At 43.2% G+C, this 26,501-nt stretch overlaps 1 protein-coding gene across 7 annotated transcripts in view; it reads right to left on the reverse strand.

Moving 5' to 3' along the window:
- rerea (arginine-glutamic acid dipeptide (RE) repeats a) overlaps positions 1-26,501 on the reverse strand; it is a 154,669-nt gene that overhangs the window by 10,990 nt on the left and 117,178 nt on the right. For 4 of the 7 annotated variants that reach the window (XM_052059693.1, XM_052059694.1, XM_052059695.1 and 1 more), the window contains 5 exons: positions 21,140-21,188; positions 19,580-19,704; positions 18,092-18,191; positions 16,157-16,255; positions 9,032-9,112 (listed from right to left, as the gene is read on the reverse strand). In XM_052059693.1, coding sequence (XP_051915653.1) covers positions 9,032-9,112; positions 16,157-16,255; positions 18,092-18,191; positions 19,580-19,704; positions 21,140-21,188 — 454 coding nt within the window. Of the gene's footprint in view, positions 1-9,031; positions 9,113-9,495; positions 9,709-16,156; positions 16,256-18,091; positions 18,192-19,579; positions 19,705-21,139; positions 21,189-24,106; positions 25,115-26,501 lie in introns of those variants that run through there. The other 3 variants (XM_052059698.1, XM_052059696.1, XM_052059697.1) reach the window with 2 other exon arrangements.

A 26,501-nucleotide genomic window follows, 5' to 3' on the forward strand; every position in this document is an offset into this window, starting at 1 on the left:
GGCTGGGCATGTTTGTGCTGTAGGCCTGTCTGTCCCAGGATTAGGCGAGAAGGCTGACTGAATGCGAGGATATGAGGATCAGTGCGCTGGTGGCTGCCTGGGTGGCAGCAGTTTGAATGGGAACAAAAGAACGTGTCAGGCAGCGCTTTGGAGCTACAAATGGGGAGTGAAATAGCTCCTCGCCCCTTCACTGGAAGAGTCAATTGCACTTTAATCAAACATTCGGCGGGGCGATCTTGCAAGCAGGCGGGTTGAATAAATCCAGCCTGCAGAAAGTCTCGTCAGGAAATCAATAGCCAAATGAAACATTAACACTTGCAATCATGGCTACGAAAGCATTCCGCCCGTACATATTAACTGCAGCTCTCTGGACACGCTCGTAAAACGCAAGCATGTAGTTTCCTGTGTGTCTCGACCTTCTTTTAACTTGTGTCGGCACTTAAACACCCCCCCCCCCCACACACACACACACAGAAAGGCCTCCATTCCAGATTCATGAAGGAGTGTTGTGGTTGTCGGGTGAATCGTAAGTTAACTGTAACCTTTGAAGTCAAGTGGACATCCATTTTTCTATCTGAGGTCTGTTAAACTGCTGTTTGAGAAAACTCCAAGTGTTCAACGCCAACTGATTGGTTCTCTTGCTTCATTTCGGAAACTTGACAAAGATTAGTGAGTGAGTTGCGTACTTAACTCATTCACTCCCAAAGACGTTTTTAAACGTCTTTTCAGACTTGGTCCAGAATTGGCTGGTACTGAATGAGTTAAAGGGAAAGTCAACCCAAACACTTTCTTCAGCAGCCATTTTGCCACTTGCTGTCGAGTGAAAATAACATCACAGTCGCGCACGTTAAAGACCAATCATGGCTCATCTTCAGAAAACAGGTGAGCCGTCATTACGTAGCCGTAACCTCAGCCCGGCGCAACTGCGAGGTCATTGTCAGCTGACAAAGTGGCAAAATGGTGGCCCCCTTGAGATGGCTAAAAACTGGTGGATTTTGCTGCTAAACTAATATTCCATAAAAACAATATTAATCAGAATGTTGCGTTTAGACTAGTGCGGGTGCATACAACATATTGCTGTCAAGGATTTTTTTAAAAAGTTGAATTCCCCCCCTTTGAGTGCATCAACGACTTCTCTGTGTCACACTAGCATAAATGTACTGAAATAAAGCCATCAAAAAAGGTTGACCATTACGAACACGAAAAAAAAAATGAACAGGAGATTCAAGAACTTAATTTTATTTGACTTAATTCCTATCCTTAAGTGAAATAAAATACTACTGATAGCTAGTTGATATCTTGTGTGCTGCAAGAATGCGCAGGAATGGAGATTGGTCAGTGGTTGCTCATTAAGGGCCGTTAGATGAGATGCATATTTGACGTTGGGAAAGTGAGTTCATGCTTTTTCAATTGTTGCTATGATTGGCAGAAAATGATTTGCTCAATGGGCTTATGGGCCAGTTTCATAAAATATTCCCTCACGACGGTTGCATTTATATACGCGCCTACCAACGCCTAAAGAACTTGCCCTTCTCAGGCAAAGCAATGCTGAAAACACTTCCGGGAGTCAGAGGAGGTGCTGCTGTGTTTACAAGAAAGTAGCAGCTCTAAAGCTCTCCCGGTTCGAACCCCTCCCCAGATTGCTACACTTGAGTACATCTGGAGTAGGTGAATTGATTTCATACGTGAGAGCTCAGCAGAACGAGGCTGCATAACACTTTGGATAGAAAAAAAATGATGATGAAAGAAGAAAAGATTTTACTCAAGGCACATTTGAATATGCGTTTGGGCACGTGGTAACTAAATAGAAACAAGTTAGCAATTGATCGGCTCCTTTCACTTCGGCGTGGCCAGCTGGATGGGGAAGTGAGGGAAGGCAGAACGTTCTGATGCGAAATCGAATTGAACCGTGCACATCAAAAGCTGGTGCAGCTGCTTGCTTTTGGCGGAGCAAGAAGCGCTGAACCAGTTGTGCTAACAGTTAATCGATGAACTGAAACGCTACTATATACCAAAGGTACAGTATATATGCTAAAGTAGCGTAAGAGACATGGGTTGAGCTCAAGAAATGCCGTGGCCGCGGGTCAACAAAAACATTACGTTGGTCGACGCGCGACTGGAAAGAATAGCGGTCCAGAGTGGCGTCGGCTTGCCGAGCTCTAATTCCGCGCGCCTGTCCACTAAATCAGACCAAAAGCAGTCCAGAGTGTGCTGCCACTCCGCAGAACATGAAATAGTGACAACATAAGCTCGGCATTATGAGGCTTTTTACAGAGCCTCCATCTGCAGCTTTCTGGTCGGTGGATTATCCAACATGGGAAGGGATTACCCTCCTAACACGACACTCGGAGCTTCCATTCTGTTTTATTGCCACTTAAAATGGCTGCCTTCAAACAAACAGATGTGGGACATATTCATGGTGTACAGGATTCAAGTATGCTAATGTTTTTACTCGGTAGAGACATGGCTGAGAAACAAAAGCAAGGGCTTGGGAGTGAAACGGTAGTGATGGGAACGGCTCAAATGCCATCAAATGAAGCGCTGCGCATCAAGCGGCGAATCACACGTATGATGCTCCTGTTTTGATGGATTAGACCTGATGATGTTCCATTCATCTACGCTTAATTGCTGGTCGGAAGGCCACGTGGGAAGGCTCGGAGGTCCCGAGCGCACAGGCACAACTGAGGGCGAGGGCTAAACTCATGCATTTACACCCTCATCCATGCTTAAGGCATGAACAGATGGTTTCTGTTTTTCCTGGCAGATTTGTGACAGAGCCACAAAAGGCCCCTGCTTTGACAGGAAGCCAAACGGTTAAGGCCGTTACTGGCAGGAGCACGGGAAGAAAGAACGAACAGAGGAGAGCAGAAAAAGGGGGAGGGCCGAGCGTGGAGGAGAGCCGAAAAGGAGTAAAAAGCCAGCAGTGGATAACAATGGACAATCAAGCATACAACCCTTTCCAAAACAGCTCTCGGAAAATAAAATAAAAAATCTTTTGCAATAAGCGTTACGATCCGAGAGCGCAGAGAATACGCTCGCGCAACTATTTGTGGGTTACGGTGACTGATGGCGAGCTGTGTAAACATCATTAGAGCAGCCTGAACTGGCGCTCTTCCTGCTTACTGGCATGCACCGAGTGGTACAGCTGAGTTTGTTTCGCCATGGTGAAAGTCGAAACAGTATTTCCGCATGTGGTTTGTGTGCCGACGGGATGCCAATAGTAAGAGTTGTTGTACCAGCTAGGTCAGGGGTGGGCAACCTTTTTGGCTCAGGGGGCCGCAATGACTTTTAAAATTTGACAGAAGGGCCAGGTCAGCACGAGCTATGGTACATTAAAAAAACAAAACAAAAATGCATTTGTTGACAGTCCATATCAAACATCAACAGAACAAAAGCATGAAAGTACTGTATTAATATACTTTTTTAAAATGACAACAGTGTTGTTGATGACCTATTTTAGCCTGTGCATTGCTGCAGATGCAAGTCCAATTGAAATGAATGCAAACATTCACATTGAACCTTAATCGTGGACCAACCTTCGGCGGACCGGATTAAAAAGACCAACGGGTCGGATTCGGCCCGCGGGCCGTAGTTTGCCCACCTTTAAGCTAGGTCAATCATGTGATTTACCACAGTGTTTTGTAATTCAGAAATTTAAAAACACGATTTTGAACCAATTAACCTTTGGCCTGGGATTTTTTTTGGGTGCTCTTGATCACTTCTGACAACAGAACTGAAAAATAATGTGAGTCAAGCTATAGTTCTCCACATGTATGTGGTTTCTGGGCTGACCGTGGTTGCACTGGGCTATGCCCGACTGCTTCTCTTAACTAAAATCCTATTAATTTATTTGCAATCCACTTGGGCAAAAATGTTTGATCCGAGCTAACGTAAGAGCAAAGTGTGGCAGACGGAATTCTCGACAATTCTTGAGGCACTGAATACCCCCATTGGCTGGCTCGCGACGCCTGTCCTGTGATGCCCTGTCCTCTTTCGCCTCCCTCTCGGTTAGTTGTTGCATCAGTTTCTTACCCTTCTTTCACAGATAAGAACACGACTCCGATGTGAAATTACTGTCAATGTATTCTGCAATTTCTGAGGTATCCTCCCCCCCCCCCTCCGCTGTTTGTGTTCTGTTCACTCGATCTTACCCCCTTATACAAACCTTGTTCTGCTCAGCTGAATTTCCACTAATAAAAAAAAATAAACAGCACAACACACACAACCACAGAGGGAGTACAGGGTTTCAAATTCCTCTCTTGCACAGGGGGGGAACAAAAATGTTCCAGCATAAAATAAGGTAAAAAGATTCATTCTGCATGAACAGGAAACGTTTCTTTCAACGGAAAAAAAAGTTTGTTATTCTTATATATTTGTAATGGATTGAAATTTTTTCCCCCTAATTTCCTGTTTTGATGTCAATTGTCGTACTGATCACTACAATGCTGTCAGGAGGAATTTCAAATCCCCGCAGTTGCTGTCATGATTCAAAAGCGCTTACATCACAAGAATATAACTAATTGACCCATTCACTGAAATATTACAGCCCCAACGGATGTCGAGCGGCGACGCCGTGTAGTTTCTCCGCAGACGGTATTAGCTGAATAGCAAAAGACTTTGGTTGGCAGAGCGGGGTGCATGTGAAAGGCGGTTAAATAGACAACCCTTCCCCTGCTGTGCGGAGCCTTTCAGCGTGAGACTGACTGAATAAGCTCTGCTTTCATAGGTCAGCGATGCACATGCTGAAGAATCAGCACTCGTGTTTTTCCTGCTGTAAGCGCTTTTCCCAATGAAAGCAGATTGGATGACAACGGAGTCTTTTTTTTTTTTTTTTGCTGGAGGCTCAAGTCTACGTGTTGTGCTGATACGCCTGTTCCCCCCCAAAAACACGACATGAAGCCGAGCAAAGAGCTCAATTATACAGGGAACGAGACCCGTCTTCGCTCCGTCTTTCAGACGAGGGGGAGGCTTTTGCCGAGCCTCTGCTCCTGCTTCTTGTCAGTTAGTCGAACATCACCGCGGACGGGCAAAGCTACCAGCCCAAAGCGATTCAACTGCCCGGATCGGTTAGATCATTGGCACCACACGGAAGCTGTTCTGTGACACTTTTGACAGCTGCCGCTAACTGGCACGGGCATCTGTCGTTTGTAGCTGCTTTAATTAAGATTTCAAGCAAAGTATTTGTAAATCAAACTCCTGCCCTGGGTTCTGGCTGCTGATCTAAGGACACGACAATTAATTTACTTTGACAAATTGAACAGATTGGACGGGGGCAAACATCTGCTTTGAGGTTGAGTTGAAAACTCAAAGCCGTCTTTTTTCCCGTCGGACATTTTGTTAATGACACGACCCGGAGGGCTCAAGTGCTCTCTTTTCTTCAAGAAAACAGCGATTCCACACTATCTGAACACCAATAAGGTGCTGCTGGGGGTGGGAGGGGGGGGGAGATTTATCGTTCAGGCTACTTGTGCCCGAAAATTGCCATGTGACTGTCACCCAACAGATCCGAGGCTGTCACAAATGACGACGGTGTCAGTCAGTCTGTAAACCAAAAAGCTCAGCGACATTGGTTTCAAAGGATTATGTTATCAAATGACTGTGGCCGACGGGAAACCTGGACTCCACCTATCTGAGGATGCATTTAAACCAGCAAACACATACTGTGTGTTTGACAAACGAAACAAACTGAATAAAGAAATGCAAAGTGAAAATTTGTGAATGAATGTAACAAGCTCAAGTCATGAGTCGATGGTGTGCAATATTTAATGGACAGCCTGAGTATAGGCATTGGATAACTAATTCTCTATACAAGGTATTTGATCAATACTAGCTTATCAGCTCATTGACCATATGAATTCAACAGTTTAGATATTTGCATATATATGTATATTACATAGGGCACGCCCCATATGGCGGTCGACTGGTTAAGCGCGTCCGCCACACAGTGCAGAGGTGCAGGGATCAATTGCGGCTCTGGCCTTCCTTTGTTGAGTTTGCATGTTCTCCCTGTGCCTGTGCCTGCGTGGGTTTTCTCCGGTTTCCTCCCACATTCCAAAGACAGGCATGTCAAGTTAATAGAACACTCGAAATTGTCCCTTGGTGTGAGCACGGATGGTTGTTTGTCTGCGTGTGCCTTGCGATTGGCTGGCTACAGGTTCAGGGTAAACCCTGAGCGGAGACAGCTGTGATAGGCTCCAGCACACCCGCACACCAGCGACCCTCGTGAGTATAAACGGATTAGAAAATCAATGGATGGGTGGATGGACGTATTTATGTATAGTGACGCGCATACCAAACACGAAAAGCTAACAAGCTAACATTTACTTGCTAGGCAGAAAGAGCCTATATCTCAATGTTCCCGTTTTAATTTGCCCACTGAACAGCAACCTGATCTTAAGGTGATCAGTAGTGCCAACGTTTGCTCAAAACACCCTTTTTTTTGGTGAAAAACAACAACAACAACAAAAAACCTTTCCAATGACACTAGTAGGCTAACACAGTTCGTGTTCTGCTGTTTTGCCATGTTTACTTATTTTTACTTATTTAAACACTGGCAGCAGAGAGCTTGTTCTGTATGACACCAACTCCGGACTGAAGGAAATGGTGGCAGCAAGGCCAGTCAGACGACACGCCCACTTCCCCCCTCCGGGCCTTTTTCTGATTTTATATGAAGCATTCCAGAGTGTTAGTCAGGCCTGGTGTGTTTACACAGCGCTGGGTGCTCTGCCCTCAGCTCAGGCTTGTTTGAGCCAATGCTGAAGCTTCAGCGCCGATTCGGCTAATAGGGTCGAACAGTAGAAACAGATAGAGTACCAGACTCCTAAAAGAAAGTCGCCCAAGGGCCTTTATGCTCGGCACTATAGCTCAATCGCAGTGCTTCCGACTTGGCTTAAGACAAAGGTACAACAGCATTGATGTGATATGCGTTCTTTGTTTTGAACGTATAGTCACAGAAGTGTATCCATGCAAAGAGTGGTAACATTCTGAATTACCGTTGTGCTCATGTTTTAGGGGTAGGATTTAGAAAGGAGGCGGGAGCAAACAAACAAGAGCTTTCCTGCGGGTATTAAATGGCACTCGCTCCGATCAGCACAAACGCAAGTTCAGTCATAAGCAGAGTTTTCCCCTCTGTGCAAAAAGCCAGGCTGCTTAGTGTCGACAGTAAGCTAACGCCCAGCCTTCTTCGCTTTCTCTTCCACTCGCCGTTACACTGCTCTGTCATTTTCTCCCTTTTTTTTTTTTTAGTTGGCTTAAAGGGCAGTTTATTTTCCATTTGCAGGGGGAAAATTAATCTTTCTCTGCTGTATGGCGGTGGCAGGTCTCGAACCTGGAGGAGGTCGATTACCTCTCCTGCCAAGAAGACTCCCCTCCAGGTTGAATTGCACTAATACCTTCTTTATAGCCAATCTGGACCAAGCATATCTTGTAATGAGTTAACAAAGCCTTTGCAAGAAACTGTATCATTATACAATACTCAGGAAATTCTAATTGGGCTTTCAGGACTAAAAAAATGGGCGCTAGCGCAGGGGAGGGCAAACAGAGCATTGACATTATCATGTGTCCTGTGATCTTTGTTGCAATACATTAAACCGATCACCCAAGCCCACCCGAAAAAAACGGTTTGGAATGCACAACAATGAACTGATTTTCAATCCATGTGGAATTAAATTGGAAGTTGAAAATGCACTATGTAATTATTAAATCATGACATATTTTACATACATTTTAACCCTTAATTTAAACCTCTGCTATACAACTGACCATCTGTCTGTTTTGAAAATGGAACTGCGCGCATGAGCAAAAAAAAAAAAAAAAAAAAAAGTTTGACAAACGCTGCTCCAGAAAAGACACTCAACAGTTCACGGGGCAAAGATAAAACATGAAAGTCTATAATATATGTATGAGACGCAGTGCTGGCTTTGTCAGTTCCCGCCAGAAAAAAAAAAGTGGAGCTTCATAAAAATGACAAAAGACTTTGGATTTTGCCTGAGTGAGCCTCAAAGGAACAACAAAGTTTGCTTAACTTTAAAGAGTCAAAATTATGAGACGTAATAACGATCCAAGTCAAAAATGTGCAGGTTCCGAGCAACGTGGGCATGCACATACGTCATTTAGTAAACAAGCACTTGAAGGAATACAGCCAACAGGACACTATTTGTCCATGGCTGTTTTGCTTTTTATCATCGGCACACGCTACACTTAATACGAGTGTTAATCATTGCGCTGCCTCGATTTTGACCCAGTTGTACCATAACAATGGTCACACAGGCAGTCGGTGATGATTAACATGCTATACGAAGCGCGCACAAAATTGCACACACACACACCCTGCCAGTGTACAGGAACAAACAATAACAAAACATTTTTATTAATTTATTGCCTCTAAATGGTTTTGCTTAACGCACTAAAACCACAATGAAATCGAAGTCATAAGTCCTGATGATCCTCAGTAATTATTAGAAAGGAACGACAAATATCACCTACTATATTATGACTAACATTATTGCACAAGAATAATTTGTATAAAAAGACTGATCATTTATGAAGACGTACGAATAAAAAGCATTCTATTTTGTGCAGCCTCTAGAATTCAACTTCATCTGGAACTATCTGCTCTGAAACTCACGGTCAGAGATTTCATAAATACGGTACGGAGAAAACTCCCTCAAACTAATGTGATTGGATTCCCATTTTAACAGACTAAAGCTTTGGTATGACATGTCGTTCCACTTACAGGTGCTGCATACTTGCTCTGTATCCCTGACAAATGTGATAAACGCAGTCACACAAATCCAAGCTGCACAACTTTCTTATGCAGGTTAATTTTATAATCGCTGTATAAGGGTGGGGGAAAAAAAACATCAAATGTCACGTTTTTTATCGAATCGGCGTAAGATATAATACGACTGGCAATCATAAATAATTTTGCCGAGCCTTTTTTTTTGACATTTAATGTTTTCAGTCATCCTGTTTGTAACACAAAAAATGAAAAGGGGCATTTAAAAAAGGAGAGGAAAACAAGTAACCGTACCGTTTCTTTGTGAGGCAGGAGCTCCTTCCGGATCCTGAAGAAGTTTTTGCCGAACTGTCTCAGCCCTTTAATGAAGCGTTTCTGCACATATAATAGACAGAGAGCTTGTTAGTATTTGTGATTCAGCAAAACTGCAAGAAGTAGTGTTTTCATTTCACACAAGTGCGGTTCAAGAGGTCTGATGCGCATCTAAAACCTGCGTGGGCAATTTAAAGTGCATTGCAAACAGACATGTCAGAGCAAAAGAGAGGAAATGACAAGTAGGGCAAAAGAGACATCGGGATTACGTGGGGGGGGGGGGGGGGGGGGGGGGGCAGATGTAAAACAAGAGACACATGGGAAGGACATGTTGATCACAAAAGTGAAGTTGAAAGGCTACACCAAAACTTCCCCCTCAAAACATACACGGCACAAGGCCAGTTTTGATATATTTCCATGTCGTTATTTGAGAGAGACGAACAGACCTTGACCAAAATTGAAAGATCGCAGAATGATGACAGACGGTGACACTTTATCTGCTTTGAGCAGGACTGGAAAGCGAATGTCAGCTCAATGAGAAATAATGAAAAATGTAACTGCCTAAACACATCTCTGCTCCTTAAAGAGGGACAGACGACAAAGCCATAAAAAGCAGAGGCTGAAAACATTCATAACCAGTGAAGCAGACAACCAGCCAGATTTACTTTCTTGTTCCATAGGCGAGCCCCCCGTCCGTTTTCACCAAGTAACTCCAGCGAAAAGCAGGCAAAAGTCCTGGTGGATAAGCAAAAGCCTCTAACACCCAACCGCGGGGAAAGAAAGAATCAAGGAGTAAGTCCACAATGTCTCCGATGGCACAATGCTATTTTTCCTCTTGTTTTTTTTTTTTTTTAAACAAGCAAGAAATAGCTTGTCACCCTCGCTCTTCCACTACAAAGGGGAAGGCTTTACATGTGATCTTTCTGCAAGAGAGCCTCTGGTTTCCAGCAGGAAGGAAAACCCGGAACGGAGCTTTGTACTCGGGGGAACAGACGTCATTCCAACATGTTCATGTTTCACAATTCAAATCTTTCACACAAATACCCAGGCTAGTAAGATGCTGTGAGTTTACTTGAGGTTGAAACACAGACATACACACACACAAAAAAAGCAACGATCCGGAGCAGCCGGAGACTGACGCGGCTGGTTGATATGTGATGTGTGGAGTGAAGTCTCGGACATGGAAGAAGGAGGCAAGAGAGAGGAAAAAACAGACACGGACTTTTTTCCCAAACGTTAGGAGTTCATTTTCCATGGCGCGTACTATGAGTTATGTAACCAACACACTGTTTACCCGATGCAGTGGGGAATAAAAGCCATATTTACAAGACAGAAAACCAGCTACCAAAAACAAAAAACAAAAAGACATTTCACTTTTTAGAAGAGAATGACGTCATTGCAGGAAAAAAGGTGGAAATGACGGAGTTCAATGTGTTCATTTCAGTTCAGGCAAACAAGGAGTGTGTAAAAACAAAAAGCCCCCCCCCCCAAATTTTTTTTTAAAGAAAGCATGTTGCAGGACGGTGGTGGAGGTTGATTTGCACCAATCAGACGGTGTAGTGTCTGATTAACCAGCAGATGGCGCCGTCTGCAACCGACGCAATTCAGGCCAGCCTTGACTGCCTCCAACCACACCTGAGGCTTCAAACAAAGTAGCGCCATAAAACAAGCAACTCATGACATTTACCCAAGGAGGAGGTCAAATAATGACAAAACAATTACTTGACTATGAGAATTTCAAGGCTTTTAAACATGTGTGGACAAAACCGGCAAACCAAGCATATTGGCTGAGGAATGGAGATTTTGCCAATATTTCGATCCCCTCTCCGCGATGCACAGTCGTGTAATGCCTACTACTTCTGTAGCCGTGAGGTTCAGTTCAATTTCTATGTCTGTCCTAATTATGTCACCTTAATTATGTTCCCGACGATATAATTTACACCGTCTGTCATGCCCCCCGCCCCCTTTTTTCCGTTTTCTTTCTCTTGCTGGCTCCCTCCTCCCTCTCTACATGTCGGCTCCAGTTTAAGACTCCATTTCAGCTCACTGCTCTCCAAGCCCAGCTAATAAATCATCCACCAATCTGCTCCCTGAATCACTCTGCCCCTGCTCCTATTGCTCCAGCCCTCCGTTGCTGGGCAACAACAGCGCCAGAGGAGTGGTTTGGAGGCGTTGGAGAGTGAGTGAGAGGAAGAAGGGGGGGGGGGGCACGGGGGTTAAGGCTGGGAGTGCTACCAAATGGCCAGCCGCTGTGCAGAAACAGGCCTCTCTGTCGGGAGTGTGTTGCAGAGAGCTGCCGCTTTTAGCCCGCCCCAAGTTTCCCCTCTCCATTGTGGGTGGAGAGGGGACATTGGAAAAAAAACTCAATAGGTCTTTGTTGCCTGTGAGCACTTCTTTCTTTATAGTTCATTGCTGGAAGTTGTAAAACTGGTTTTGATAATGTGTACATAAGCATCAGTAAGAAATGTCAGCATGGCTAGCTTGCGCATGCTATACCATTTCGACGTGCTATTTTGTGAGAACACTAGTCCAAGTCAGAACTCGGTCAACAAAACCCCTTTCACGCAATATGGAGCCATTACAGCTGATTCGCTAAAAGCCATCTTTTCAGGGCGGGCCGTCAACACGCATGAGGAGGCAGGGGAGTGATGGTGGATTGCCACCCAAAACCAAGAAGCACTGCTATTTGAAGTAATCATCAATCATTATATGTAATAATAAAAGGATTGCCTGATATATGACAAGGACATCTCAGCATGACCAAAATTGTACTCTTTTGCCAAATAACTAACCTTTAGTAGTTTAAGATATTTCAGACGCAGTTTTCACAATTAACATAACTTGTCTGATTTATGTGACTCAGTGTGGCTAGTGTTGGGACCATACCAAATTTTGGACATAAATACAAAGCACCTCAATACCAGTACTTAAGCGACAACGTGGTCAAAAAAAAAATACGTTGAATAAGAGCTTACAACAACTTTAAAATTATTTGTATTAATTCAAACAATTTCTATAAGGATACTCTTTGTAATACCTTTGATTAAATGAAGAATATGAACATTTTTATATTGTTTAGAAGGAAAAAAAGACATTAATATATATATATATATATACACACACACACACACCTGTATATAAAATCAACTACTGTAATTTGGCATATTTTTTTTTCAGTTGCTGGTTCAAATGCCAACAAGTTGCCGAGCTGCGCAAAGACATTTAGAAACGCTACGGCGGCCGACGATCGTTCAGAAAACAGAAGCAACTGATTGCTAGCATCAAAGGAAAAATGCATTCTCAACTTTTACCAAGACATTTTGCAGAAGAACTTCGGGCCATCTGTCCACAAATTGAAGCTCAACAGAAGATGGGTGATGCAACAGGACAATGACGCAAAGCGCAGAAAGAAATCAACAACAACATGGCTTAAAGGGAGGAAAATGCGCCCTCTGGAGTGGGCCAGTCAGAGTCCTGAACTCAACCCGAAAGAGATGCTGTGGCATGACCTCAAGTGAGTGATTCACACCATACATGCCAAGAACATTGCTGAACTGAAACAGTTTTGTTCAACGGAATTAGTCCAAAATTCCTCCTGACCGTTGTGCAGGTCTGATCCGCAACTACTGGAAACGTTTGGTTCAGGTTATTGTTGCCAAACGATGGTCAACTAGTTATTAAATCCAAGGGTTCACTTACTTTTCCACCATGAACGGTGAATGTTTTTACAGGGTGTGTTCAATAAAAATAAAAATGTTGGTGTGGTATTAGTTCAAGCAGACTGTTTGTTGTTGTCACTTCGATGAAGATCAAAACACATTCTATGACCAATTTAAGCAGAAATCACGGGAATTCAAAAGGCTCCACATACTTTTTTTTTCTTGCAACTGCAAGTAAGACCGAAGAGAAAGAAAGAAGAGGCTCAAGGGCGCATGCGCCCTATGAAGCACGGCTCGTGGCTACCTTAGAGCAAGCCAACCCCGCAGTTGCTGGGCTATTGTCTCCCTCCCACGTGGATGATGTTGGGAGCTAGCTGGGGTCATCCATTCAGCTGAAGACGCAGGCGGAGATAAGCCGTGGCACAGCGCAGCTGGCTGAGGAATATGGACCTACAGCCTCACCGCAGTCATACATCTCCGACACGACGACAGACTTCAAAACCGTTGCTCGTGCTGTTTGTTTAGATGTCACCGCCTGTTATTCCGTTTGCGACAGCAAAATCATTTGTGTGATGGCAAAACAAAGAAAGGCCATTCCCCCCCCCCACCCCCCCACCAAAAAACAAAACATTTGGCTTTGTTTTTAGAAGTTGAGCTATCATTTTAAAGTAATTAAGTGCACGGAAGATTTTGCTGGAAGACCCTGCACAATTAATGTATGGAACAATATGTACACGAGGCATATTCTACTGAACACAAGCCACCGTTATTCTTTTTTTTCTCTTTCTTTTTTCTTTTCCTTCCTGATATAGGGAGAATTAATGCCATTGAGATTTGACGACAGACAATTTGCTATGTGCAAAGCCTGCGATTTGACTGGTTATCGAGAGCGGATGGGAGGCGAGGAGTTCTGAGCAAGCAGAGACAGCGACGCTGTAATTAATGCCTGCTAGGCTAATGTGCGTAATTTTCAGTGAGTTCTCCATCTCACAAGAGCTTGAGGCGAGAAACTAACATCTTTGATCTTCTTTGTCCTTGCGAATTAAAAAAAAAATCACAGTCTGTGTTGTGTGTGTGTGTGTGTGTGTGTTTTTGTGCCATTTCGGCTGACTTTGTAGGTTAGGGTGCGTGTGAGCAAGTGTGTGAGCCACCATGGCTGTCTGATGTGTGCCACCCATGTGGAAAAAAAGGGTTATGTTCGATTTGCGTGCCTCTGGTGTTTGAGCACAAACAAAGACACGATAATGTATGACCTACTTGATTGGTGACAACTAGAAACGCATTGTCCAGACAAATAATTTGAACATGACAGAGCCCGGGCAAGATTTTTAAAAAATGAAGTACTGTGCAGTACAGAGATAACCAAAATATTTTTAAAACATTAAAAGAAAAATTGACAAAGCAAATATTTGTGGCTTGAATTACTGCCATTTTTTTTCGAAGAAGTAAAATATTTTCCTTTACAACGAAACCTAAATGAGCGAAAACACCCCTTAGTGTGAAAAGATTTTCATGCATGAAACCCATTCCCACTTTTCTGCTCCGTTATATAAAATCTTTTTCTCTGCTCTTGCTTCGTAACGAGTTTCACTACAACGAAAACAAGCCGTCTGCAAGTCTAATCCAACCTCAGCATGCCACAGCGACCTCTACTGCTTCGTTCGGAAACAGCAACCACCACACTGGTTTACACATGCGCAGTCGTACAGGAAGTACAGTATTTGTTTCAGATGCAGCATGAACGTTGCATTGCTAAATTGTTAACAAAACGGACCTTTGCATACCAAGGAGTTAAAAAAAGCTAACGCTTGATGACAGGATAAAGGTCATAAAAATGAAAGATGGAGGAAGCAAAATAAAAGACATTGTGCATGAAATTGATGTAAGTGAAAGTAAATGCTGATCGTAAATTTCGCAATTTCTTTCCCTTTTTTTTTCTTTCTACACTGGCTATATGAAGTGTCAAATAAGTGTATGCTCATACTTATGCACTACTGGAATAAAATTAAAAAGTACACATACCTGTACGTTTTTTGTGTGTGTTCGTGTTTATGTCCGAGATAAAATTTGCTACAGTGAAAAGTCCCCTGTTGTGAAAATGTTCTTGCTGCAAACTCTTCGTTGTAGAGGAGTTTCACTGTATTTAACTTTTACTCTAACTCTAACTCTACCTCTGCTGACATATATTCTGCGCAGGAATTGTGGACAGATACATATCGAGTTTAGTGAAGGTCCAGGATTATGTGGCAACAGCTGCCACCTAAGAGATGTGTGAGGTCAAGGCAAGTCAAAGTGGAGGAGGGGAGGCTGACAAGTGACCTTGAAGACAGGCCACTGCTATCATTCCGGTGACACCCGCTGTCAGTCGTAATTCACATCATAAGTACAGCCGAGGGTGAGGAGAAAGAGCAGGCAGGGATAATGACGCTCAACCTGGAGGAGAAGAGATGTAAAAGGAAGGCAAGGCCGACGATAATTAAATGAAGAGAGAGTCCCGGCTCGCTTTCTGTGAGCTGGACCGACTGACACAAGTGCCTCTGGGCCATGAGGCTGAAAAGGCACAACTGGTGAACAGATCTGGGACCTACTGGATATTCCCCCAGGTTGGGCAAGTGTTGCACAAATAGCCTCTGCACGACCCACTCCGGGACACTACCACTGAAGGTGATGATCAGCTTCAGAATCATCAACATGCATGTTTGTTATGTCACCTTTCCGTAGCAGTTTCACGTGGTAACAAGAACGCAAAACCGGTGCAACAAAAGCATGGCTGGCTTAACTACCAGCTGACAGCTTTTAGTTTTTTTTAATCTGTCCATCACATCACCACTTGCACAGCATCTGAGCCGCTCGACTCAAAACTCAACAAAAGGGGGCCAAACTTCGGGATTACTGGTAACATCCCGTGGAAAAACGGAGAAAAGAGGAGGAAGAAGACACCACGGAAAGAATGCGGTCCATGAACTTCACTTGAATAACAAAGAAAGGTGTGACTATTTAGTTGTTGTGGCACGGCGCTCTTTCCCCTCCTATTTTCCGATTGCATTTCTTCAACAGCTGGGTCAAAATGCACATCTCAATTCAAATGGCAGATAGGATTACCAGCGCTCAGCCGATACCATTTCCAGCCTTCTCCCCCTAAAGATTTATTCTGTGGGTGACAAACCGGATGCAGCTGCTCTTGAGGGTGGGACGAGTTGGAAAGTGTTTTCCCTGATGTCTTTTGAGACGCCGGCCCATGAGCACTGCTTCAACCTGCTCTCAACAGCACCCTCCACAGGCATGAACTAGTCTTTGTCAGCTCTTGAACATGCAACGTCACGATAACACCCAGCAAGGAGAATAACCTCACCAGATACTCAAGCATCCCCTTTCAGAATTCCCTTTTCGCATCGCACGCACATGTTGTATGCATGTGCCTTCAAATGGACGCTGCGGTGTTTCTTACCACTTCATCCTCAGACCAGCACTTCTCTATCAACTTTGGCACCGGCTTCTTCACCAGCCGCTGGAGAGCTTTGCCGGCATCGTAGCTGCTCTCATGAAGCTGCAGAAAAAAATAAAATTAAAAAAAACAAGGAAATTACAAATACGACACCTGCAAATAATTACACAGTATTCAAATTGAACAAACCTTTTGAACTGCAAACAGGAAATCAGCACTATCTTTCAAAACAAAATCTAGAACGGGCATGTTGAACTCGCTTTTGCGGCAACATTTCAGAACACACTTTGGATCGTAGGCCAGTGTCAAGGGTTTTTTTTTTAAATAAATGTAAGTCGAAATAAACAGGATATGATAATATTCTCAAATAAATCAACTTCCAATAACATGTTGCCCTGCAAAAAAAAAGAAGAAGCCCAAAACCTATTAAAATGAAAATAAATTCAACAATAATTAGATGTCAAACATGTCAATTCCTTTGCTCTTATGCTATTTCGTCAGAGCTGGATAACGGCATTCTTTTCTTGGCAGCAAGTTCGTTTACGTCTAGGATAAAGTAAATTTCATCAAAGAGAAATTGTGCTACCAGTGAGACAGTGTTCAAGATGTACAAGTCGCATTTCGACGCACGCAACGGAATGATCGTTCAGTAAAGCAACTGTTGCGAGGCGTTGTGAGATTTAAGGTGTGAGTGTCATCACTGCTTCACATCATGTCATTAAAAAAAAAAAAAGCTACTGTGGCGATAGAGAATCGAAAGAGGCGTTTCCCAACATGCTTGGTTGTAGTCGCAATTCTCACATTAGACTTTTTGTTCTGCCTCTTTACTGTGCTGTTGTGTACAGACAATGTATTTGTGGTTTTAATTTATAGCTGGGTAGAATTAGCTATAATGTTAGTCCAATTAACGACACTGTGGTCATTTGCATCATTCGGAACTATGTGTCTATGTTCGTGTCAAATATCGATTCGGTGTGGCTGAGATGAACAAAGTTGCCGTTAGCCTCTTTTTACGCTCACTACATCGAATAGTTACACTCTTGTTACCAAACGGTTCCGCAGGCTGGTTGCAATCGCATGCTGGGCCAGGAGTTTGACGCATATGATAATAAGAATATTTGCTGAAATCTACACTTGAACTGTCTTTCTTGAACTATACTCTTCATTCTTTGTTTTTGATCACACATGCTCCCGCGTGTAACATCAAAAAAACTATGAAGCATGCTTTTATTGTGCAAAGCCCTTGGGGTACTATTTTCCCCTGCTATATTCCCTTTCTTCGGCAATAAAAGTCTCCGTGAAAGCATTCTTCTCATCTGTTTTTTTACGTGTGTATATTATTGAGGAGGTACATTATCACAGACGACAAAATCTATTTCAAAGGATGGACAGTGATCAGATACCTCACAGCTTGAGCATGAAAGGAAAAGTCGCGACGGCGAACAACACAGAGACAAAGGCAGTCGCAACGCAGCTTTGAGCCTGGTGTCACATTAAATTGGCTGAAAAATAGACATGATTGAGTCCGAGGAAAAAAAAAATAAAATGAGTACTCCACATTGGAATTGCAAATCCGTAGAGGTAGGTTGACAGACAATGACCAGCCAGCTCTGTTAATGTCCTGGTTTATAGAGTTGGAATACAAATGACCTGTTTATGGACCCCCCCCCCCCCCTCTCATCTCCTCCATAGGATTTTATATCTCTGTATTCAAATTCGGTGTGACAGCCACATCTCTCATTACATCTGATGTATTAAGAAGCCCCAGAGGGAGAGTTTACTACAGGAAGGTGCCCTGCTAGCTCAGGGGCCGTATCATTGCCAGTCACTGAAGCGATGCGGTAATGAGCGGACTCCCGGTGATTCAAACATTATGATGGTGTTTTTTTGACTACGTTCAGCCCAGTGTTAAGAATTATGGTATGGTATTGCCCTTACAGTGTTGAGTGCGTTTAATGTAGTGTCATCTCGAGAGGCTGCTAGACATCCATCCTCTGTTGAGCCTCCGTCACACATCCCTGCAAAGGCGGCCATGCTCCTGTGGATGCAGCACATAGTCAACATGAATGACCGCTGGTCTCCTGCTTCAAGCGTTTAACAAGATCAATTGGACGGTAAATGTCGTGTCTCACGGGCATCCTCCGAAACACCCAGTGCGCAACTTTTTTTTTTTTCTGAGCACACTTACAACATTGATATCTCATTTGAAGATGAGAAAATTTGTTTGATAGTACCCACGAGCAGAAAGTATATTGAAGTGTCAAAATGACATATATGGACCTTGTGTCTGTACTATGCGACCACTTTAGATTTTTTTTTGGTCCACCTTTTGGAAGCTGCTGGATATGCACACAATATAACAGTGGCACCCATTGTTGATATCCCAAAATGTGGATACCGTTAAAACAAAAATCCCCAACGGGCATGCCAAAAGACGCTACCGCCTACCCCCCCTCCCACTTCTTCTATTTTGACTGACAGAGCTTTACTCCATTTCATGTTTATTTGTGTCATTTTATTTGCTAATCGCTCACTCGTCTGTAAAGCAATTCTACTTCCTGTTTACATTCTTGTGACCAATAAGAGAACTAGAGACTAGCGGTAAGACCACTCTTGTGCATTTTGGTGCATATCAGCATCGACCATTTTTTTTTTAAACAATCCATTGCCCAGGAAGCGATCAATTAAAAACTGGATTATTTTGAAACGTTAAACTCTCTGTGAGCACCACACACTGGTGACCTGTTGGCCAGTTGGTGTTTTGAGGAGGGACTTTTTTTGTTTCTCAACTTAAAATAAAGATAGTAATAATTGAAAGATTCAAATGTTAATGAAATTGACATTTTGTAAAACTTAATTTAGTGTGGAAAACGTTGTTGTTAAAATTTCCTTTTGACTTTATAAGAAATGCTGCTTAGCCTGCCAGGTCCCCGCACTTTTTGGTCCCATTTTCAATGTCTATTTTCCAGGACTGACCAAAAAATAAAAAACACGTTAAATTGTTTATAAATTCATCAAAATTATTTTGGTTGCAGTTGTTCACATATGTGTAAAAAGACGAGTTGCTGAGTGTACAGTTTTTTTTGTATATACAAATAAAATTGGCTTCATTGCTTTCAGTGCATATATTTGACATTCTTTTAATGCCAATATTGTAATGTTGTCCATGATAGTTGTGATATGATATTTTCATACTCTTTCTTTCCTACACATAGGATGAAAATAAACATTGCATGTCATTACTGTTGTTTTTTTGGGAAAACATATCTGACAAAACTAAATGTAACCAACGACCATTCAAATTTGAAAATTGCATTGGGGCGCAATTCATTTTGATTTGTGTGTAACGCAAACAAATGTTGCTTTTCCGTTATATAAACAAACAAACACACTTGGGTGACACCGAAGAATGTGACTCGGGCTCACCTTGCGGCTCTGAGGTACATGAGAAGGTCACAGTCGTTGACCCCCGGCATCCAGACCAGCTCCTCATTCTCCGTTATGGCCTGTCCACCAGAGGAGGGGAAAGGCTGAAGCTCTGGTAGCTTAGCCTAAATAGGTCCGGGGGAGAAGGAGTAGGACAGATGGTGTCACACTACAAATAGCACGCAGCCTTGAAGAGAATATCGGCTTTCCAACCCGTCAGCAACGTTCACTCTCTCAGTAGTGGCGGGGATGCCCGATCGGGCAGGCACAGTGTTACGGAGATACGTCAACGCGATTGCACTTTATTCAGCAGGTGGTTCTGTGCGCTACGCTGCCGTAGATCTTAATAACTGCACTTCGGTGTGGCAGATGACGGTATACAGTATATTATTGGGTTAACGACGAAGGAAAATCCTACCTCCTCCAATGATTTCATGTTGACAGATTGTGTTAAATGATAAAATCACCAAAGGCTCAAAACGATTCAAACCTCGGCCAAATGTTGGGGTTCAGTGATATGTATTTGTTGTGCTCTGGGTGGAAATGACAAGAAACCACCCTCGACCTAGATTTTAAGATATACTGTATTTCAGATTTTTTTTTAAACAAATTTTTAAATACGTTCAGATTCACAATTTTGAGGACCTTATCCCTTTGCACTATTCAAGGATCTTGTTAATTTTAAGCGTCACCCGAGCAAGACCACTCCATTTAAATTTGGAAAAAATTGATAAGCCTCAATTGAGATACATTGCATTTTGGACACAGACATTTTGTAAAAACATAAGAAATAAATACATCCCAATTCAAAAACAAAACAAAATACAATTTTTATCTACTGTAGGATTTTGGAATGAACTTCTTTTGCTAAATGTTCCAAGGTGTTGATAGGGACAAATGAATTAAATTAAATTGTCTATATTGCATAATTATCTGTGATTTATCAACATGGACAAGTGTTTTTACAGGCTCGTTAATGCAGGAAAAAAATGAGCCGCCGCAAGGAAAAAAAATCTAGTCCATTCATTCAAAGGGAAGAGTTTGCATATGCTGCAAAGAAACTGTTTGGAGTATTTTCCAATTATTAACATTTTAGGAAGAGTTTGGATATGCTGCAAAAAAACGGTCAGGAGTATTTTCCAATTATTAACATTTTAGCAATGAGTGTATGAAAGCATCGCATCTCAAAAAGCCATGTGCACAAAACCAAGTACAAGGCACTTTTTATGAAAACGTGATGAGATGAAGCAGTCACCGTGTCCCATTCAGTCCTTTGGTACATCAATATACTTGTGTGCCAATGTGTGCTCTTGTGTTTGAATGTTGGTCACATTAGTAGAACTTGGAGTTTGTTTTTTTTTAAAGTTGTATTTCATTGAATTGATGTGCAATCGTACTGTCGCTCAAGTGACAGGCAGCTTGGACTTTGAGAACAGGAGTTAATTAAGAAAAAAAAATAATAAGGACAAATGTTTCCAAAGTAAAATAAAACATTCAACAACCAAGCCATTTTCCAATGGAAAGGCCGGATATACAATTTAGAAGAGTGCGATGACTTACTTGGTGACTGGGGCCCACCCGGATTTCCCCCTGAGTGCTGTTTAGCCGCCTGAGGAGACAAAAGGCCAGATTAAAACCGACAGTATCGACTTGGAAGCCTTTCAAAAGTTTGCTGAAAGAAAGCGGCATGCATTGGAATTGATGAATTAAGCTGTGCTTCTGACGTGAAACTCGAACAACTTAAATGCGCCAACACAATGAGTAGGACACCAGTACATTTGCTGGCGCGCTATTGTGAATGCATCCATAAAACGGAATCCTCTAAAGGAAAAGGAGGGGCTGGAAGGGGGGGGGCTTCTACAAGGGCCTCTGCAACGGCTGCTGGTACAAATGCCGGTAGCCATAGCAACTGCACTTTAATAACAGCGTTCCGAACCTCCAGCTGCAGTGGATTAAAGAAAATGACAAGCTGTTCCTTTTGAAAAGCCTTTCCCTTCGGTTGCCTAGGTAACAGCGCTGATTTTCATAGAGCCACGCGCAGGGCAGCCCAGAATGTGTCAGTGTGATTTGCACCCTGAAAAGCTCGCACTCCATCATCGGGAGGTGGCTGAAACACGAGAAGCCCGCTAGTCTCAGACTGCGAGAGAGGTTCTTATTTGATCCAATGTACTCTGCAGCAGCCATGCTGTTCCTCGCAGGAACAAAAAAGGACATAGTGGGTCAAACCTATAGCGAGACACGTTTTCAGCAGCTTGGGAGTATTCCTTTTAGAGCAAGTTCAGAATTGGCTGCTGCTGCTCAGGATGTCCCCCAAAATTGTTCAAAATGCTATTTTTATGATAGCCAAGCCCATGAGTGACTTCGGTAATCTCGGATTATGATCGTTGAAAAAATCATGCTGATGTCACATAAGACAGCGGAGTTTGCATCATGATTGAAGAGCATTTAAATCATCCTCTCGGCTGTCCTCATGAGTCACAACAATTCCATTCATGGCATCACTGACTTTAAAGGGTCAAATTTAAGTCAAGGTACACAAATCAACCATGCTCAAAATTAAAACTACTAACTACTTTTGATGAGACAAGGTTTTATCACAGCAACATGTGATGTCAACATCAATGTCAACAGTGTGAGCGAACATGTTCACACGTCACTGACTGTATTAAGTCCACAGTGTGCTTAACTGCTACAAGCACAATCCCAAAAATGAGCAGCGAGCAGGGTCCGTGCCTGTTACGATTAACAGAACTTGATTTTGAGTGCAGACAACCAGACGCTGAGAGCAGAAAATGGAGAACAGAAGAACTGCTTCTACGTGCAGGCAAATCACCTGGTAAACTCTTCAAAATATCTTTTTAAGATCTAATACAATATGTGTACAGTAAAGGCCAGCCATGCGTGAGGGACAGGGACCATACCATGTCCTGCCTTAAAGAGAAAAAGGGAAAAAAGGGGCCTAAATGACATGTTGCTTTTTTTTTAAATAACTGACTATATTAAAAGTTTAAGCCTTAAATATACCACAGACTATAACCTCAAAACACTTCAGCATTTTAAAACTCATATTACCCTCATTTAAATAGCTTACCACTCAGGTGTCAAAGTCAAAGCCCGGGGGCCAGATCTGGCCCGCCACCTCATTTTATGCGGCCCGCGAAAGCAAATCAAGCATGTCATCTTCCATGATGCTTGCTGAAGTCTGAACCAACATTTCAAAGTGTCATATGTAATCCACAATCACAGTCATTATTCTTGACTTCTGATTTTAAAACTAGTTATTCATCAATTTGTTGTGCACTGTGTATGTAACATGTGGAGTGGAGTAAACATTTATATGATTTCCCTGAATTCATAACGGCCCTCCAAGGGAAACCGTAACTACAACATGGCCCGCGACAAAAATGAGTTTGACCCCTGGCTTACCAATTATCTTATTTGGAGAAATTTGCGTGTGTTCATTTAAAAGAGCCAAAACATACACATGTGCTAAGGCGCTAACAAACTTCCGCAAACAACATCAGGCTAAACTTAGCTCTTCCCTGACGTATAAACAGTTTAGTCACTCAGCTAGAGATGCATCATTTCAACATACTTACTTAACTAACACCCATTACTACTTTCCTCCGAGGCAGTGATTCGGTGGCATGCTATGGCATTTTAGGGCATAATGGGCCCCAAAAATGGGAATATCTGAGTTTCTCAGAAAACAGGTGAGAAGTGGTTCCAGAGGGAACAAAAGGGTTAAATCAGGAATAATAAACCACATATACATGTGGGCTTCACTGTATTTTCTGTCCAGCATGGAATTAGGCAGTTTGGATTAGTACTGGTTACTACACTTTAATTGAGGTACACCTCCTGCACATGAGTGAATTTGATCATTCATTCATGCATTGTTATTATTATTTTACTTGAATGTTGACAACTTTACAGGTCACATTATGTGCCACACAAACGGGTTCGATGATTTAAATAAGTTGGTAACCAATTGCATTTCATTTTTGTTCAAATGCACGGCACTGAGCCGCTCTATCCACTAAACTGCGGATATGCAACAAGCCCAGCTGTTAATGACCAGGCGTTTCAAATCCAAACTTTGCGCGTGCTTGCAATCAGCCTCGGCACCGCCCCCTTTATCAATTTCAACCAATAGCGGCCCGAGCGTGTGGCACACTGACATAATTGCTGCGCAGTAAAAACAAGAGAGGAGCCAATTCGGCGGCATTCAAATGCTTTTTGCCCGGCGCCGCGCGTGTTTGTGTCTGTGTCAAGCTTTGTGTGCAGCCCGCTGAGCGCCATGTCATCCGATTGTAAACAGGAGCTGAAAAAAGGGGAGCCACACTCGCTCCCCCCCGTGGAATGTTCAACCGTCTCGCAAACGCATGCACGCTAGCGCGGACATCAAGCGCTTTATTCCAGGTGTAAGTCTACGGCATCGCGAGCTCGAACGCACAATGACAACGAAACAACAAGCGGACGACAGACAAGAGACGTTAGCGCGCGCGGCTGCTGACGGAAACCTACCTCCGCGGGCTGAACAAGTCGTCCATGTCGGACATGGATCCTTCTTTTGCGTGTGACACTGCGTGAGTGCGACGCTCTCCCCCCCAGTCCCCCGCCCCGCGGCTCTCACCTATCTGTACGTGGGTGCTCAAAATGGAGCGGCGCGCACCGAGTTTGTGCCGTGACCCTCAGAGCAGCCCGAGAGCGCACGCACGGCGCCTTGCCAGCTCGCCTCGCTGTTTACGGGGGACGCCAACTGAGCATGTGCCGCGACCCCGCAGCGGCGGACGGCCAACCAGAGGCGCAGACACGCGCACGCACGAGACGGAAATCGGTGCCCCTCTCCACCCACGACCCCCCCCCCCTCGCCCCCCTTGTGTGTATGCGCCATCATAAACACGGGTTGCAATTGCGAGGCGGCCGAAGCGTCGCTCGGAATACCAAGCATGTGGAGCAGAGGAAGAGAAGGGTGGGGGAGAAGTGTGAAGCGGAAGAGGAATGAACAGAGCTCGGGGTAAGAGGGTGCGTTCAATTGGCAACCCTCCCACGATCAGAACGACGACGACCGTCGGTGCAACACGTGACAAGCCCCGACGAGTGAATGGTACCGGACTGGAATCACACCGCTGACGCCTCTGCATTAGCGGCAAGGAGGCATTGTCGCGTATGGTCCAGCAGATGGCGCCATTATTATCTACGGTGGAACCCCTGTTCACGAACAATACGGTTCAAAGAGTTTTTGTAACAGTCACAATATTCATGTAGAACGCTGAGTTGTCCAGTCACCAGAGGGTCAAATGTTCGAATCTCTCTCTGTCCAACAGAGTGATGTGTCCTCGCGCAAGACACTTCACCAACCTTTTCTTCAAGGCCGCTCACACCTGCACACGGCTGGGTGTGAACGTCGGAGGGGCCGTGGGCGCACACTGGCAGCCACGTTTCGGTCAGCTGTGTTGTGGCTGAATTCCGAGTTGACTGCCACCGGAGTGTGAACGTGTGTGCATTAAAAATTGAGCCGCTTTGAGAGTTTTATAAATCTGGTGCATCATTATTATTATTTTTTTAAAATTATTGTTGTGTCTCTAAGACAGCATAAAAAAAATATTTGCTCTGTTCGCAAGATACTACTTTTTGATTTTTTTTCTGGCAATTAGGCTTCAGCATGGCTCCCAAGAAAGTACATTTAAAGAATTAACAATCAATAAGATAAAACAACAACAAACAAATCCACTGTGTATTTTTATATACCTTTCCAAGCAGCCTCAACACCGTAACATCGGGAACACCACTTTAATGTGGTCACTACGGTAACACAAGAGACACTACAGAAAAAAACGATACGAGCAAAGAGGTATTTTGTATATATGACAATAAAAGTGAAGCCACATTTTTATGCAACTATATTAGCATCATTATCCCTCATTGCGCCAACGCAGAAGAAATATAATTATCATAAAGACATAACCATAATGCTCAAGAGCCAATCACTACCGATGTGTGCGGAGCGTGGGTTTAATATTAGTATTATGCGGTCGACAACTATCATATGCATCTTGAAATGCATCAGGAGTCAGTCATAGAGAGAATCCGGTCACGTTTCTAAATAAAATATTTTTTAAAATTTGGACTACACATAAATGTTTAGTAGAGTAAGTTTTTGGAACCGTACCTGTCTGCAGCCTAGTGGCACAAGGGTGCAGACCACTCAGCTCTTCTTAAAAAAAAGAAAAGACTGACCAATACCTTTTTAGTGAATGTCTAAATGTAATGGTGCACTGTTTGTGTACAATTTATTATCAGTGGCTTGTTGGGTTATTTGCATTTGGAATTATGCTGTAACATTAGCATTTAGCAAGTATAAGGGTGACACTATGTGTTTGTTTGTAATACACAGGGTGTGATTCTCCTAGCTTTGTTTTGTTTGTATTTCACAACAAATACAGGCTAGTGATTCACTGTACACTGTATTTTCTCATATAATGGCAGAGGCATTTATTTATCGCTCCAGTGCCAGTGATAAGATGCGTGTATTTAAAGGAAATCATCTATTTGAGGGAGACATTGATGAGTACAAATGGTGGAGCTGGAGTGGTGCTGTTTGTCCTATATTTTATGTGACTCGAATGTACATTTTTCCCATAGCATCTGAGCGCTTAAAAAAAAAAAGGACGGGGGTCCATCGTTTGGACATGCCTAATTTAAACCATGCGAACCAGTATCGAAAATCGTTTGGAATTAGAATCGGAACCGGATTTGTTCAAATTCGTACAATGCCCAACCTTAGTCATCATCCATATTTTAATACATATCTGTAAATTGTGAAAAATTATGGAACAATGTAAATGAGTAAAGTTTCAACTCTGGTTTAAAGCATATATTTCAAGCATGGGGATTAACAGGGAAAAGAAAAGCTCCT

Source organism: Hippocampus zosterae, chromosome 2 (genome assembly GCF_025434085.1).
Source record: "Hippocampus zosterae strain Florida chromosome 2, ASM2543408v3, whole genome shotgun sequence".
NCBI classification, from domain to species: domain Eukaryota; kingdom Metazoa; phylum Chordata; class Actinopteri; order Syngnathiformes; family Syngnathidae; genus Hippocampus; species Hippocampus zosterae.